Source organism: Scyliorhinus torazame, chromosome 2 (assembly GCF_047496885.1).
Source record: "Scyliorhinus torazame isolate Kashiwa2021f chromosome 2, sScyTor2.1, whole genome shotgun sequence".
Classification (NCBI taxonomy): domain Eukaryota; kingdom Metazoa; phylum Chordata; class Chondrichthyes; order Carcharhiniformes; family Scyliorhinidae; genus Scyliorhinus; species Scyliorhinus torazame.
In genome coordinates, this window is record NC_092708.1 from 249,529,404 (window position 1) to 249,546,996 (window position 17,593).

General features: G+C 49.8%; 1 protein-coding gene across 2 annotated transcripts in view; it reads left to right on the top strand.

Moving 5' to 3' along the window:
* The window catches only part of LOC140397116 (regulator of G-protein signaling 6-like), a 941,371-nt gene that overhangs the window by 653,797 nt on the left and 269,981 nt on the right, over positions 1-17,593 (top strand). For both annotated transcript variants that reach the window (XM_072486131.1, XM_072486132.1), the window contains exon 3: positions 16,928-17,027. In XM_072486131.1, coding sequence (XP_072342232.1) covers positions 16,928-17,027 — 100 coding nt within the window. The remainder of the gene's footprint in view (positions 1-16,927; positions 17,028-17,593) is intronic.

The window sequence follows — 17,593 nt, forward strand, 5'->3', positions numbered from 1 at the left end:
TGCAATCCTGTGAGAGAGAACGGCCCCAATGCCGTATGGTGACGCATTACAGATGATGATGAGAGGCTTCGCGGGATCATTGTGGGTCAGCAACCCAGAAGACGAAAACTGTTTCTTCACATGTCTGAAAGTCATTTCCTGCAGCCTGCTCCACGCCCACTCTTGATTTTTCTTCAAAAGTAAATGGAGGAGTCCAGCATCGTTACGAGATTCGGGATGAGCTTGTCGTAATAGTTCACTAACCCTAAAAACGATCGAAGCTCCGCGGTGCTTGTAGGGGCATGGGCCTGCTGAGTGGCCTGCACCTTCTCTGCGACCGGAGGTAAACCCTTGTGGTTCACCCGATAGCCCAAGTATACCACCTCTATCATGTGAAAAACACATTTGGCTCCCTCCAGGTGTACGGCAGACACCAAAAAATGCCAATGAGCTTCCACCAGGTTGTCCAAATGCTCCTGCTCAGTCGCTCCAGTGACCAGCACGACATCTAAATGACCCTGAGAATCTTATGTATCTCAATAAGGTCACCTCTCATTCTAAACTCCAATAAGTTCAAGTCCAACCTACTCAACCTCTCCTCATAAGAAAATCCCTCCATACCCAGGATCAATCTTTTTTTTTAAATTTAGAGTACCCAATTAAGTTTTTCCAATTAAGGGGCAATTTAGCGTGGCCAATCCACCTAACCTGCACATTTTTGGGTTGTGGGACGAAACCCACGCAAACACGGGGAGAATGTGCAAACTCCACACAGACAGTGACCCAGAGCCGGGATCGTACCTGGGACCTCAGTGCCGTGAGGCAGCAGGGCTAACCCACTGCGTCACCGTGCTGCCCCCCAGGATCAATCTTGTGTACCTTCTGGGGACTGCACCTAATTCCAGTATATATTTCCTTAGATAAGGGGACCAACACTGTTCACAGTATTCCAGGTGTGATCTAATTAGTGCCTTGTATAGTTTGACTAATTTTATACTCCATTCCCTTTGAAATAAAGGCTAGAATTCCATCTGCCTTCCCTATTACCAGCTGAACTTGCAAGCTAACCATTTGTGACCTGGGTAAAGAGTGTTGGAGCACTGAAATGCTTTGGAGCTCCTTATTGACATTCATGTCCAGAATATGGGGGCACAACTTCAAAAGTAGCACTGAACCATCGAGGAGTGAGAGCAGGAGGCACTTCTTCACACAAAGTGGAGATCTGGAATAAAACCAGAAAATGCTGGAAATGCTAGGAGATCTGGCAGCAGCCGTGGAGAGAGGAACAGAGTTAACATTGCTGGAATGTGACTTTGTGTCAGAACTGTGTCATGGATTTGCCTAGTACCAGCAGTAACATGAATTTAACAAGACACAATAGGATGCAACCTGCCCAGCATCAGGTATAAATCTGCCTAGCAACAGCAGGAGCTAGTATTCAAAAGGCTGGATGAGATGCATCTCTCCCAGTAATGAAATTAGAAGGCATTTATATAGAATCAGATCTAACTAGTTTAGGAGGAAAAACAGCTTACCTAGATGCTAGGGAGGTCAATGTGGTACATACATGCTAATATCTAGAGTCAAGGAATTGGATAGGGAAAGACAGAAACACAGAAGGCAGAATCAAAGTGGAACAAAGGTATATTTGCCAGCATCTTCAGAAGCAGACACGCCAGTTTCCAGCTAGCTGTCTGGAGGCCATATTTTACATCTAGCCGCCTCTTAAGTCTTAGAGCTGGTTTAGCCCTGTGCTAAAGCAGCAGGGGCTGTGATGCACTCTCAATTACCACCAAGACGAGATAGTGAAATAATCGAGGCTTTATTGAGCAAAGATGTTGTGCCTCTTGTAGCTGGAACCAGAATGGCTGCAGCACCGGCGAGCACACACATTTATACGCCTCCTACTGGGCAGAGCCAGCAGGCAGGGATTTACCCATGTACCTCTACTATACGGGCAGTGCCATAATACATGTAATACAACTCGTGGTGACTACCACATTCACCCCTGTTAAAAAAAAGTCCGGTGGAGGTGGTGGAAAACGTTACAAGTTAAGTCTGTCAGGGGCCTTGACTCTCCTCTGCGATCGCCTCAGTTCTGGTGGCGATGTGGGCGCCGACTTGGTCACCTGTGACTCCGGGAGCGTGTTGTCCTCGTCTTCGTCGCCCCTGAGTGGAACCAGTGGGAGGACGGATCCTACTGGGGCGGGGGCTGTGGTGAGGTTTGCTGGAGGGAGGGTGAGTGGCACAGGGGTGAATGAGGCAACCGGGGGGGTAGTAGGCGTACTGCGGGTTTGCATGTAGGAGGTGGACTTTTTCGACCAATGGGTCCGACCTATGGCTCCACAGGAGGACAGATCTAGGAACTGTCAGCCATGTTGGGTGCGAGACCCCGGAGGTGGACCTCCTGTGGAAGGCAAGCACACGTTCGTGAGGTGTCTCGTTAGTCGTGGTGCAGAGGAGCGATCGGATGGAGTGGAGCGCGTCGGGGAGGACCTCCTGCCAGCGGGAGACCGGGAGATTTTTAGACCACAGGGCTAGCAGGACGGCCTTCCAGACTGTCCCGTTCTCACTCTCCACCTGTCCATTTCCCCAGGGGTTGTAGCTGGTCGTCCTGCTCGAGGCAATGCCCTTGCTGAGCAGGAACTGATGCAGTCCATCGCTCATAAAAGAGGATCCCCGATCGCAGTGGATGTAGGTGGGGAAACCAAACAGAGTGAAGATGCTGTGGAGGGCTTTAATTACCATGGCAGAAGTCATATCGGGGCATGGGATGGCGAAAGGGAACCGGGAGTACTCATCAATCACGTTCAGAAAGTAAGTGTTGCGGTCGGTGGAGGGGAGGGGCCCTTTGAAGTCCATGCTGAGGCGCTCAAAGGGGTGGGAGGCCTTCACCAGATGCGCTCAATCTGGCCGGTAGAAGTGCGGCTTGCACTCTGCGCAGACCTGGCAGTCTCTGGTGACAGTCCTGACCTCCTCAATGGGGTAGGGCAGGTTGCGGGCCTTGATGAAATGGAAGAACTGGGTGACCCCCGGGTGGCAGAGGTCATAGTGGAGAGCCTAGAGTTGGTCCACTTGTGCGCTGGCACATGTACCACGGGATAGGGCATCAGGGGCCTCGTTAAGCTTCTCCGGGCGATACAAGATCTCATAATTATAGGTGGAGAGCTCGATCCTCCACCTCAAGATCTTGTCATTTTTGATCTTGCCCCGCTGTGTATTATTAAACATAAAGGCGACCGACCGTTGGTCAGTGAGGAGAGTGAATCTCCTGCCGGCCAAATAATGCCTCCAATGTCGCACAGCTTCCACTATGGCTTGGGCCTCCTTTTCGACAGAGGAGTGCTGAATCTCGGAGGCATGGAGAGTGCGGGAAAAGAAGGCCACGGGTCTGCCTGCCTGGTTGAGGGTGGCGGCCAGAGCTACGTCCGATGCATCGCTCTCCACCTGGAAGGGGAGGGACTTGTCGACTGCGTGCATCGTGAACTTGGTGATGTCTGCCTTGATATGGTTGAAGGCCTCAGTCTTCAGGGGAAAAACTGTGGACTGAATGAGTGGGCGTGCCTTGTCCGCATAATTAGGGACCCACTGGGCATGGTAGGAGAAAAACCCCAGGCATCATTGCAGGGCCTTGGGGCAGTGGGGGAGTGGGAGTTCCATGAGGGAGCGCATGCGGTCAGGGTCGGGCCCTAGGACTCCATTTTCCACGACATAGCCAAGGATGGCTAAGCGGTTGGTGTGGAACACGCATTTCTCCTTATTGTATGTGAGATTAAGGAGTTTGGCGGTCCGGAGGAATTTCTGGAGATTTGCGTTGTGGTCCTTCTGATCGTGGCCGCAGATGGTGACGTTATCTAGGTACGGAAAGGTGGCCCGCAGTCTGTACCGGTCAACCATTCGGTCCATCTCTCGCTGGTAGACTGAGACCCCATTAGTGACGCCAAAGGGAACCCTAAGGAAGTGATAGAGGCGGCCATCTGCTTCGAACGCAGTGTATTGGCGGTCCTCCGGGCAGATGGGGAGCTGGTGGTAGGCGGACTTCAGGTCCACTGTGGAAAAGATTCAATACTGCGTAATCTGATTGACCATGTCATATGCGTGGGAGGGGGTACGCGTCGAGCTGCGTGTACCGAATGATGGTCTGACTGTTGTCAATGACCATCCTGTGCTTCTCCCCAGTCTTTACTACTACCACTTGAGCTCTCCAGGGGCTGTTGCTGGCCTCAATGACCCCTTCCCGCAGAAGCCGTTGGACCTCCGACCTGATGAAGGTCCTGTCCTGGGCACTGTACCGTCTGCTCCTAGTGGCGACGGGTTTGCAATCCGGGGTGAGGTTCGCAAACAGGGAAGATGGATCGACCTTAAGTGTCGTGAGGCCGCATACGGTGAGGGGAGGTAGGGGTCCGCCGAATTTTAAGGTTAGGCTTTGGAGATGGCACTGAAAATCCAGGCCGAGTAACAGGGCAGCGCAGAGGTGGGGGAGGATGTAGAGCCGGAAGTTGCTGAACTCTACGCCTTGGACAGTGAGCGTTGCGATGCAGTACCCCTGGATTTCCACGGAGTGGGATCCGGAGGCCAGGGAGATTTTCTGGGAGATGGGGTGTACCGGGAGGGAGCAGCGCCTTACCGTAGTGGGGTGGATGAAGCTCTCTGTGCTCCTGGAGTCAAAAAGGCAGGTCGTCCCGTGCCCATCGATCTTCACCGTCGTCGTCGCGGTCGCGAGGTTGCAGGGCCGGGACTGATCCAGGGTGATAGGGGCGAGCTGCGGCAGATGTTGGGAGGTCTCGGTCTGGTCAGCGGTTGTGGAGGTAGCGGCAGGCGATGAACGGCCAGACGAGCAGGGATCCTGAGACGCCGTATAAAATGGCGCCCACAGGGCGAGCGACATCAAAGATGGCAGCGCCCACTGGCCGCACGTGGCTTGGGAAGGGGAAAATGGCGGCGCCTGTGGGTCGCACGTAGGGAGTGTAGGAATGCCGGGCCTGGAAACAGCGGCAACCGGGCCTGGCAAACAGAAACAAAGTGTCCCTTCTTCCCACAGCCATTGCAGGTCATGCCCCACGCCGGGCAGCGCTGCCTGGGGTGTTTGTTGTGCCCGCAAAAATAGCATTTGGGCCCCCCAGAGTTGACTGGCTGCCGCACGGCGCAGGCTTGCGGTGAGCTGGAGTCGGCAGCTGGTGGAGCCCACGATGCCCATAAGGGTGCCGGGCGGTTGGGGGCGCAGGATTGGACGTTATATGAGGCCATTACTAACGAATTAGCGAGCTGCCTAATTCCCGCAAGATCAAGTGTGGCCCCTTCCAGTAGCCGCTGGCGGACGTATGCAGACTTCATGCCCGTAACGTAAGCGTCTAGAATTAAAAGTTTGTTGTGCTGGACTGCCGAAACTGACTGGCAGTCACAGTTCCTACCTAGGATTTGCAGGGCACGCCAGAAATCGTCCAGAGACTCCCCGGGGAGTTGCTGTCTCGTGGCCAGGTGGTGCCTGGCGTATACTTGCTTGAAAGGTCGAACGTAGTGTCCCTTCAGGAGCTCCATTGCTTCGGAGTAAGTGGGCGCATCCCGGATGAGAGGAAAAATGTCAGGGCTCACCCGTGAATAGGGGACTTGGAGCTTCTGCGAGTCCGAGGGTTCCTCAGCGGATGTTCGGAGGTAGATTTCGAAGTGGGCTAGCCAGTGGTCAAAGGCGGACGTAGCATTGGCTGCTTGAGTGCTCAGCTGCAGGCGAACAGGCTTGATGCGGAGATCCAATAAATTGATGCACTATCAATTACCACAAAGACGAGAGTAGTGGAATAATCGAGGCTTTCATAGATTATCATAGAATTTACAGCGCAGAAGGAGGCCATTCGGCCCATCGAGTCTGCACCGGCTCTTGGAAAGAGCACCCTACCCAAGGTCAACACCTCAACCCTATCCCCATAACCCAGTAACCCAGTATTGAGCAAAGATGTTGTGCCTCCTGTAGCTGGAACCAGAATGGCTGCAGCACCGGCGAACACACACATTTATACGCCGCCTACTGGGCGGAGCCAGCAGGCAGGGATTTACCCATGTACCTCTACTATACGGGCAGTGCCGTAATACATGTAATATACTACTGGTGGTGACTACCAGAGGCTAATTTAGCACAGTACTAAATCGCTGGCTTTGAAAGCAGACCAAGGCAGGCCAGCAGCACGGTTCAATTCCCATACCAGCCTCCCTGAACAGGCGCCGGAATGTGGTGACTCAGGGCTTTTCACAGTAACTTAATTCAAGCGTACTTGTGACAATAAGCGATTTTCATATCATTTCAGTTCATTGGAGCCAAGGTAATACAGAAAACCTGAAGGGAATTTAAATAATAGGGCTGAAAGGTAGCACAGTGGTTAGCACTGTTGCTTCACAGCGCTGAGGACCCGGGTTCAATTCCCACTTGGGTCACTACCTGTGCGGAGTCTGCACGTTCTCCCCGTGTCTGCGTGGCTTTCCTCCGGGAGCTCCGGTTTCCTTCCACAAGTCCCGAAAGACATGCTGTTAGATGAATTGGACATTCTGAATTCTCCTTCAGTGTACCCGAACAGGCGCCGGAATGTGGCGACTAGGGGATTTTCAAAGTAACTTCATTGTAGTGTTAATGTAAGCCTACCTGTGACTCTAACAAAGATTATTATTATTGAATATCGTTGTTGGACCAGGACAAGACATTTCCCAGACTTAATTATCCTCCTGTATTGTGTGGTATCTATAAGCTGGATTTAGGCTTCTAGATCTTTGGATGCTGTTTGGTGGCAAGGGGAAGTCTTGAGGAGTTCAGCGATCGTAGATATATTTTGGAACAAGGGGTACGTTCTACATAAACTGTGTGTTTAGTGATTCATCGACTTAATTATATTGGTCCTGTTTGTGTGTATTTGTCTTTTCTTTAATTTAATAAATAGTCTTTCAGAATTGTTACAATAACTGGAATGATTATTCTCACTGGGGTTTCACTTGACTCCTCACACCCCCATTCCAAAAACAAAACTTTCGACCCCCACGGACCAGTGTTCCAAGTTGGGATAACCAGCAGGATAACATCCGTGTGGTTCGTGACAACTCGGGAAAAATTAAAAACATCATTGGTCTTGAACAAGGGGAATGTGAGAAAAAGAAAAAAAGGGAGAGTCTGTGATCTGGTGGAGGGGAGGAGAGATTAAATGACAAAGAGCTTCATGGTGCATGGCCACAGGGAGTGGTGGACAGAAACAGAAAATGTTTCCAGAGCAGCTAGGAATGGGAGAGTCCTGATGTCCGGAAACAGAGGAAGGAAACACGAGAGAGAATAAAGCCAAACCAGCAAAAAATTAATTGAAAGAAAATGAAAGCAGAGATTAAAATCTAAAATTGCTGAACTCAGTGTTGGGTCCAGAAAGATGTCATGTGCCCAGCCGGATTATGGGGATGCTGCTCCTCAAACATACATTGAAGTTCATTGTAACTGTCTGAAAGCGAGGACAGAAAGTGGAGTAAGGTGGAGAATTGAAATGAGAGGCGACTGGAAGCGGTAACCCTGGGGGTGTTTCAGCCAGATCATTTCTAAGGGCGTGATCTTCCCAAAAGGGAACAAAGTCCCTGAGCGAGCACGTTTAACCCCGTGTTTCCTGCCGCTCGCAGTGCCGAGAAACACATGGCTATTCAAAGCGACTCGTGTTGAATAAGGAGCCTGAACAGGGAACGCGTATCCGAGGCCACACATAGCCCCGTATTTTACAATGGGGAGCTCGCGCTCCGGAATTCCCCATTGTAGCAAGAGATCAGGACACAATTTGTAAATGGCGTCCCAATCTCCGAGGCCCCCAAAAGAATCCCCCAACCACCCCCCCAGACCGAAATCAATATGGGAGGGTCTCCCGCGCACCTACACCCCCCCCACAACACCCACACTGGGCAACCCCAGCCCGATCACACTCACACAGAAAATGCCACCTTGGCAATGCCAGGCTGGCATCCAGGTGGCACTGCCAAGGTGCCATTCTGGTGCTGCCAGGGTGCCAGGCTGGCACTGCCAGGGTACCCAGGTGGCACCAGCAGCGCCCAGGGCACCACCCTGTCCAAAGGCCATGCAGCTGGGGGTCTCTGATCCCCTTGAAGACCCCCATGAGTGCCGTTCCGCCCGGTCCCCGTTTGCAGAGACCAGTACCAAACGGCACTCACCCGAGGTTCCTGATGGACCCAAAGCCTCAGGTACCTTAGGAATCTGAACGTTAGAGTAAGGCTTCCTGCCTCGCTCTAATATGCAGATTTGCCAAAATGTGATTCCTCCCATTGTGGGCGGGATTCCCCTTGCAACGTCTCGTGAGATTGCGTTGCATCTCACGAGGCAATGTGAGCTGGGTAGATCCCGGGAGCGAGGTCTCCGGGCTTTCAACGGCCATGCTGCGCCGCGGCGAGCTACTTTTCCAGTGCAGCGTGGCTGGAGGATCGCGTCCTAAATGTCATTTTGACAGGATTCATCCACACGTAGTCATTTTTTGGGGTGGGCTTGGGAGCTTCTGCCCGGTCTAGCCCAGAAAACAATCAGTGTGGAGCTGAACTCGCCTCCTCAGAGATTTGGGGACCATTTTGAAAAGGTGCCTTGATGTTAAGTGAGTTTGAGGATCCCCCACGTACCCCACCCACGCACAATGCCACCACCTGCAGACATGGGTATTAACCCCCCCGCTTGTGCTAAATGACAACATCCTGCTATAGGGCTACTGAGGGACCCCCCTCCACCCGCTTTCAGGCCCTCCACCCCCACTTTCAGGACCCCTCCACCTCCTTTTCAGGTCACCATGTTTCAGGAAATTCACCCTTCACTTCCCCAACCATCATGAAGCCCCTTCATACCCCTCCCCTTCATCCTCCCACGCTTCATATCCTCCTCACTCCCCTCTTCTTATGGGCCTGGCCCCCCCTCTGGCATCCAGGAACCCTGACAATGCCAGCCTGGCACCCCGGCAGTACTCCAGTCGTCCTGGCAGTGCTAACCCTCTATCCTGGCTACGCTAGGTTGGCACTGCCAGGGTGCCCAATTGGCACTGCCAGGGTGACCATGAGAGTGCCAGGGTATTGCCCTGCCCTGGCCCCAACCATCCGGGGATTCCAATGGCCTCAAGACGCCCAGAGTGACCATCACATGGTCACCATTTGTGGAGACCAGTACTAATTGGTGCGTGGTTGAGGCCTGGCCAGTGCAGCTAAAGACTCCTGGGCGCCAGATGAATGTTTTCTCATGTAGGCTGCACATATTTAAATGAGCCCAATGGCTCAATTAAATATAATTATCTGGATCATGCACAACAAGGACGTGATCCAGATTGTGCTTCGCAGCGCGCGGCGGTTGACATGCGCGAGCTTTCGCGCCGGGCGCGAAGCCCGATTTATAATAATAATCTTTATTATTGTCACAAGTAGGCTTACATTAACACTGTAATGAAGTTACTGTGAAAAGCCCCTAGTCATCACATTCCGGCTCCTGTTTGTGTACTCAGAGGGAGAATTCAGAATGTCCAATTCACCTAACAAGCACGTCTAACGGGACTTGCGAGAGGAAACCGGCGCTCCCGGAGGAATCCCAGGCCTCCTCCGTGATGCGCCTGCTGCGCCCAGATCCGCACCAGTCGCAACATGGTGGCAGAAACCCCCCCCCCCCCCACTGTGTGTGTGTTTAGTCTCCCGAGTGTCGAGGGACCACATTGTGAGCATTGCCCTGAGTAATGCTCTGGGAACCCAGATTCAAATCCCGCCACTGCAGATGGTGAAATTTGAATTCAGTAAAAATCTGGAATTAAAAGTCTAATGATGACCATGAATCCAGTGCTGATTGTCGTAAAAACCCATCTGGTTTACTTATGTCCTTTAAGGAAAACATTACCGTACCTGGTCCCTATATGTGACTCCAGACCCACAGCAATGTGGTTGACTCTTAACTGTCCCCTCAAGGGCAATTAGGGATGGGCAATGAATGCTGGCACAGCCAGCGATGCCCCGCCCCATGAACAAATGAAAAAAAAAGAATACAGTGTAAGTCAAACACTGTTTTAACTGGAAGGAAAATGTGGGCCTAGACTCTGAGAAGGGAGGAGGTAAACGTGGAGGTGTTACATCTGCTGTTCTGCATGGAAGGTTGCCGTAGGAAGGGGCGCGTGGTTGATGGGCTGATGGGGTGACTGAGGAGTGGACCAAGTTGTGGCAGAGGGAATGGTCCCTTTGGAATGCTGAAAGGGAAAGGGGGGGGGGGGGAGAAGAATGTGTTTGGTGTGGTACTGCACTGTAGGTGGCAAAAATGATTGAGGATAATAAATTGAATACAAAGATTGGTGGAGTGGAAGGTGAGGATACAGGGAACCCGATAGGTACAGTGAATAATTGTGAAAACTTTGGTGAATTTAACTCCTTTCTTGAATTCAGAGGTGTCAGTCATTTACGTAACCAGTCTAATCATGTCAACCCTCATGGCCCTGTATCTACTTGTTCACCTCAACAGGTCTCCTTGTGACCTTCACAGGATAGTCATGTTTTCAATTGTGTGCCTCTACAATCCTTTCAAGGTGAGACTGTACAAATGCTTGGTGAAATGAAACCAGATACAAGCCATGAAATATTTTGTTCCACAGCAAACTAACATACAGGTCAACCATTATGGTCAGATCCACATTGTTCGATTTGACACGACATAACAATACCAAATACTGAATATCCTACCAGTCCCCACTAAAGCAGGTCGTCTGGCTTTGATGAAACAAAATCATTTCTAAATTGTCACTTGGGCGCTCCCTCCTCCGTACAGCCCCAATGCTGACTGACTGCCAGTCAAACTGAGTGCAGGTATATAACACCTTAGTGATTTATCTCTCATTGTAACATGTCAGAAAGTAAGGACGCACTAGACCTCCTGCTAAGCACTTGCATCAATGACTCCAAGACAATAAGTGTGTTGTGTTTATTGATTACATGCACAAAATGACAAATTTCTGATTCACAGCCTTTGAAAAGACATCAAAGCTAGCTTGTGAGCATCTTAACTAACTTGTCTCAGAGCTCCTTCCTCAAACATATATGGACACGTCATAGTTCAAAATAAAACATTTCACTTAGCTCTTTTTTTCCAAATCCTTCCTCGGGGAAAAATGGTCAAGAGGTCACAGCACATGACAGTGATGAATGAAAACACTTCTCGCAAAGTAGATACTTACTTCTTGGTTGATCTAATTATAGTTGTAAAATAGCAGTCTCAGAACAGCGAAGAAAACTCAGCAACCTGCAATTATGGGTTGGGCAAACTACCCCCTGGAGACCTACGTGATGGACACAGCTTGCCACTATTAACCACCTTAAGCATATCCCTTGTGGATGTGGTGACCTACAACTGAAATTGCAAACCGATGATTTGCCCGATGTTGACAGTTCTCTAAAGGATGCTTCGAATGTATGTGTCTCAGTAAGCTGGAGACCGACTATATGCGCATCATTGGGAATGGTAGTGAGTTCACATTCCGCAGTGGAAAGATGTGAAATCCAATATGCGGATGGTGGGGGAAATGGATGTTTAAGTCAATGGATGGGCTGCTAATTAACGGCTGCTTTGCCTTGGATGTGTTGGTCTTCTTGAGTGCTGGTGGTGGGATTCTCTGGTCCGGCTGGCAGCAATCTCCTGCCCACGGGTTTCCCGGCAGCATGGGGTGGCTTCAGTAGGATTTCCCATTGATAGTGGCGGAGGCAGAGAATCCCGCTGCCAGCAAACGGCGTGCTGCGAAGAAACATGCTGCCGGGCGGCCGTTGAATCCCACCCATAATGCTGTGTGGATTGACATCTGCTAGAATGGCACCTCTTCCAACTGTTAAGCAACACCTGTTGACTCTCACAAAGTCATACACTCCAAGCTTTTGTCTCCTAATCATCAGCCAGATTTACATCCACCTTGCTGGATTTCCTCCGACACCGGGGGGTTGGATTCTCCGATTTTGAGGCAATGTCCGGAGGAAGTGTCTAGTTTTACAACAAAAAAATTGGCGAGGCCCCAGCACCCGATCCTCCGACCGGTGAGGGGCTAGCAGCTGGGTCACGTACTACACATGGCTTTCACGAAATAAACTGCTGAAGAATTGCCGGGTCCGTGGCCGTGCATGCGCATGGCGACAACCTGCAGCGGTCCCGCCGTACAACATGACGCCGACCGCGCACGGACCTGACCTGCCAAATAATGTCCCCCTTTGGCCAGGCACGCCACCCCCGGACCACGCCCCACCAGTGCCCTCAGCCCCCGCCAAAGCCCCCCCTCCCCACTGCCCGCGGAGCGGCTCCCATCTGACTGTGGCGGTGCAGGACTCAGTCTGCAGCCGCCACGCCGGGTACATGCCGTCGGCAACTCGGCCCCTCGGGGGCGGAGCATCGTGGGAGGGCCTCAGGTGACGTCCTGAGGACATCCACACGGCGTGCAGCGTACTCGCAGTTTTGGAGGGGGCGGAGCATTGCAAATGCGGTGCCCGGCCCCGATTTCGGCGCAAACAGGGATTCTCCAGCCGATCGCCGAACGCGATTTCGGAGACAGACTGGAGAATCCCGCCCAGTACGTCTCAATCAGTATTGTTTGAGGGGTTCAGTGCTTGTGGTAATACTCACCATTGCCCTGCTTCCATGTTGTGTTGAGACTCAATATTCGCCCAACCACCGAAAAGCAATGAACGCGTTGAAGCACTTACTGTATGAACAGTCTTTAAGCTAATCTTGTGAATAGGATGCTGTTTAGCAGGTTATATTCACTTGAGTGACTACCATTTATGATGAAACGCTGACACTTTGCATTTCTGGCAACATCAGTTGATTCTTAGTGCAAGTAATTTTCTGTCAAAGATTCAGATCCTGAAATTGGCACCCTCGCCAAATCTATCCTCCTTGTGACATCTGTTGAAGATTAAATTCCAATTAGTCATTAAATAAAAGTAAGAGATATTTTTTAAAAATCAGGTATTTCTATGGTTATCCTCCTTGTTGACACAGTGGCACAGGTATTCCCCCCTGTATTTACGTATCTCACTGATATCTCACGTAACTCTAATTTAGCCAGAAGGTAAATGGAGGCAATTCCAGGCACGAGTGTGCTAACTGTGAATAAACATCCATTCTGTAATGCTCACTTTAAATTCTGTTGTCTCGTGCTCTTTGGTCACCTGTATTGTGTTTCAGGACAGGGCAGACAATTTCACTTTCCCTGGTAGGACATATGCAAAAAAATACAGGTGCCCCAGCTTTGATGATAGTTCTGCTGCAAATTGTCATGCAATTAAATTTACAGCTTTTGCTATGATCTGAACATGTTTTCTGCTGACACCTTATCGAAGACCGTAAGCAGCAGGAATGTCTTTTTTGGGGTCCACCCCTAGAAGATTGAAAGATGTCACTGAGTGATGTTTAGCAAGCCAACATGCTAATCACTGCCTATTTCAATGGCACCTACTTCATTATAAAAATCTAATTATTCCACTGACACAATAGCTTTAGCAAAATGTTTCCTATGTTCTGTGGATACTGGGTATTCTCTGTGGTGATATGCGTATAGGCATATCTATGTATAATTGGACAGAGTTGTATCAATGTATATATTTGTATATAATAGCAATACTCTACACAGCCACTGACCAATACATGTAGGGACAGTTCTGACCTCCTGCCAGCAGGTGGAACCATACACCGAAACATATACATATATATATATACATATATTGGGGGACGGGCAGGCACTTGGCAGTAGGACTGATAAGCGGACAGGCATCTCCCTCCCTCCATGATTTTACAGTAAAGGAGACGGAATCGTTTGCACATAGAATAAATACTTGTAGCAATCATATCTTCAAGTTCTATATGTACCTTCATGATTAAAGAAGCAACGAACAAAACATTCTCCATTCCCATTGATGCTGTGGGTACTGGGCTAGCTCAATTTCTATTGGTTCTGTGGGTACTGGGCTAGCTCCTTCCCATTGCTTCTGTGTACTGCTCAAGCCCCATTCCCATTGGTTCTGTGGCACTGGGCGTGCTCCATTCCTGTTGGTTCAGTGGGCACTGAGCTAGCTCCATTCCCATTGGTTCTCTGGGTACTGGGCTAGCTTCATTCCCATTGGTTCTGTGTACAGCTCAAGCTCCATTCCCATTGGTTCAATGGATGCTGGGCTAGCTCCATTCCCATTGGTTCTGTAGGTACTGGGCTCGCTGTAATCCCATTGGTTCTATGGGTACTAGGCTATCTCCATTCTCATTGGTCATGTGGGTACTTCTCTAGCTACATTCTCATTGATTCAGTGGGTGCTGGGCTAGCCCCATTCCCATTGGTTTTTGGGGTACCGGGCTAGTTCCATTCCCATTGGTTCTTTGGGTACTGGGCTAGCTCCATTCCCATTGGTTCTGTTGGTACTGGGCTAACTCCATTCCTATTGGTTCTGTGGGTATTGGGCTAGTTCCATTCCCATTGATTCTGTGGGACTACGCTAGCTCCATTCCCATTGGTTCTGTGGGACTATGCTAGCTCCATTCCCATTGGTTCTGTGTACTGCTCAAGCTCCATTCCCATTGGTTCAATGGGTGTTGGGCTAGCTCCATTCCCATTGGTTCTGTGGGACTATGCTAGCTCCATTCCCATTGGTTCTATGTACTGCTCAAGCTCCATTCCCATTGGTTCAATGGGTGCTGGGCTAGCTCTATTTCTATTGCTTCAGTGGGTACAGGGCTAACTCCAATCTCATTGGTTTTGTGGGTGCTGGGCTAGCTCCAATCCCATTGGTTCTGTGGGTACTGGGCTAGCTCCATTCCCATTGGATCTGTGGGTACTGGGCTAGCTCCATTCCCATTGGGTCAGTGGGCACTGGGCTAGCTCCATTCCCATTGGTTCTGAGGATACTTGGGCTAGCTCCATTCCCATTGGTTTTGGGTGTATTGCGCTTGTTCCATTTCCATTCATTCTTGGAATAGTGGGCAAGCTCCTTTCCTGTTGGTCCTTTGCGTACTGTGCTAGCTCTGTTTCTATTGATTCAGTGGGCATTGGGAAATCTCCATTCCCATTGGATATATGGTACTGGGCTAGCTCCTTTGCGTTTTGTCATACAACCAGAATTGAAGATCAAACAGTGCTGAATTCCAATCATGCCAGCATTGCCTGCCGTTGCAGATTAAGCGAAGCCCAATTGAGTCCCCTGGGTTATTTTTTGAGGTACACTGAGATTTTGTCATGAATCCTCACAGCTTCCTATATACAGTTCACTCCTGAATCAAACCGCAATACTGCAGTTTTGTAATGACAGTGTGGATTTGGAGATGGTGCCAACTCCCCCAGAAGGAAAAGAAACAGTTCAGACCAGTATTCCTATTTCCCCCTTTTACTGTCTTTTACTCCTGGGACGGGCTAAGTGGTTCAGTAGGTAAGAAATCTGTCCTTTCGCTTTGGCAGCTGGGTTTGAATCCAGCTCAGGCTGAGAGAAGATCTCCTTACTCTGCTGGCTGTTGCCATGTTCATTTAATCGCAAATGCACCTGGCCGACACGGTTAGTCACATAGCCCTTGTGGCTGAGAGTTAGAGAATCAATAAATTGTCAAATTATCGTTCCTGAAACAAGAATTTAAACAATAGTAATTAGCAATAAAGGTAGATACTGTAATCTTGTTAAAGAAATTTTATTCCATCGGAATTCCGCACATGCACTCACTCGCTTACACACACTTTCATATAAAGTAAATATTTGTATTTATATAGCACCTTCACAACCACTGCATGCTGTCATGATATGCAGACATGCAGATAATGATATACAGACAGGCACAGCCAGGCAGCTAATGAACACAGAGAACAGGACAGGACCAATGAGCAGGCAGGACACTCAGGGGTGGTATCTCACTATAAAAGGCAGGAGGCGCTCACACTCTGCCTCTTTGCACTGATGAACATCTACAGAGTGAGTCAGGGTGTATTTACAGTATCACACCTCCAGCACGTGGCTAAGAGCTAGTCTGGTTCAGTCAGACAGATTAACAACACTTAGGTTAGCAGAGAGTCGAACTCATAGAGAACTGTGCTAACTGTGCTACTGGTTCAATAAATCAGATTGAACTAACTTCAAGGTCTGGAGTATCTTTTGGTTAAAGCTGCATCCAGTTGCAGCCTCTGTTATCCCAGAGCACATAACACATCACATGCCTCAAACCACTTCACAGCCAATGAAGTACCTTTAACTGTTGTATTGTAGGAAACACAGCAAGCAATTTGTGCACAGCAGGATCCCACAAACAGCAATGTGGTGTTGGCCATATAATCTGTTTTGTCATGTTGATTGAGGGATAGATATTTTCCAGGACACCCGGGAACGATTCCCCCTGCTCTTCTTCAAAAGAGTGCCATGGGGTCTCCTCTACATCACCCACCTCAGCAGCCAAAGAGAGCCTTGGCTTATCGTCTCATCTGAGGGAGGCAGCACCTCCGACAGTGCAGCACTCCCACGGTACTGTGCTGGAGTATCAGCCTTGATTTTTTTTTTTGTGCTTTAGCTCTGGGACGGAGCTTGGAAGCCAGAAGGCTGCGACTCAAAAGTAGGAATGCTACCGGTTGAGCCACAGCTGACATCACAACAGTTTGAAGGACTTTGACATGGGTCTGGGCTGTCTCCTCCCAATTTGTAAGACACAAAGCATGAAATGACTCTGATTTGAAACTAATAGGCATTAAGGTTGGTGATCACAATCCTGGACAACTGGTGGGAGAAATGAAAATGGTGTACCAGGAGTGCTTTACCTGAGGTGGGACTCGGGCCTGCAAATAGGGAGCTTTATCCTGTAGATTATCTGAGAGAGGTTGATGGTGACCCAGTTTGCTGGCGTTGATGTCGCTTGCCTTGATGAGCACAAAAGAAAATTCTGGAAGAAATAAGTATTAAACTCAGATTTTCTTTTCCCTGACAGATAGAAAATATCATCACGCGGATGCAGGATGAAAAAGCCGGTGGGGTGCCGATCCGTACAGTGAAGAGCTTTCTGTCAAAGATTCCCAGCGTCATCACAGGCAAGTCATGATATTTCAATTGACTGGGAATCGTCAGATCAGATTTCCTTAAAATTGATGCATCCAACCTTTATTTATTTGGGACCCACCATTTGTTTATCGGTGGGTCCCAGGGCTGGACTTTATGCCCCCAGGTGAGTTTTCGGTGTGGTCTATGGGGAGTGGCATGTAAAATATGAGGGTTGGCTAGCCCACCACCTTACTGCCCACTCCCGAGATATCCTCCCATAATGCTTCAGGTGGGAGGGAGACAAATCAGCAACCCGCCTCCCATTTTTAAATCAATAATCAACAATCAATTAAGCTTTTTAACCAAGCCAATTGACCTGAATAATATGTTGTGCATGGTATAATCCGAAAATGGTTAAAAAAATGCAGGAAGGAAGGGTAGATCCTGTGTGCATGGGGCAGCACCTCCACCAAGATGATACCCCACTTCGTTCACCCCACCCCATTCTGGTTCCAAACCCCACCGCCACCTCCCCCTTGCCTGCCATCCTAAGCTCCCTGATGGTCTCCAGCTCAAAAGCCAGGTTTTATCTGGGTCTGGAAGCCAAGGCCATCTT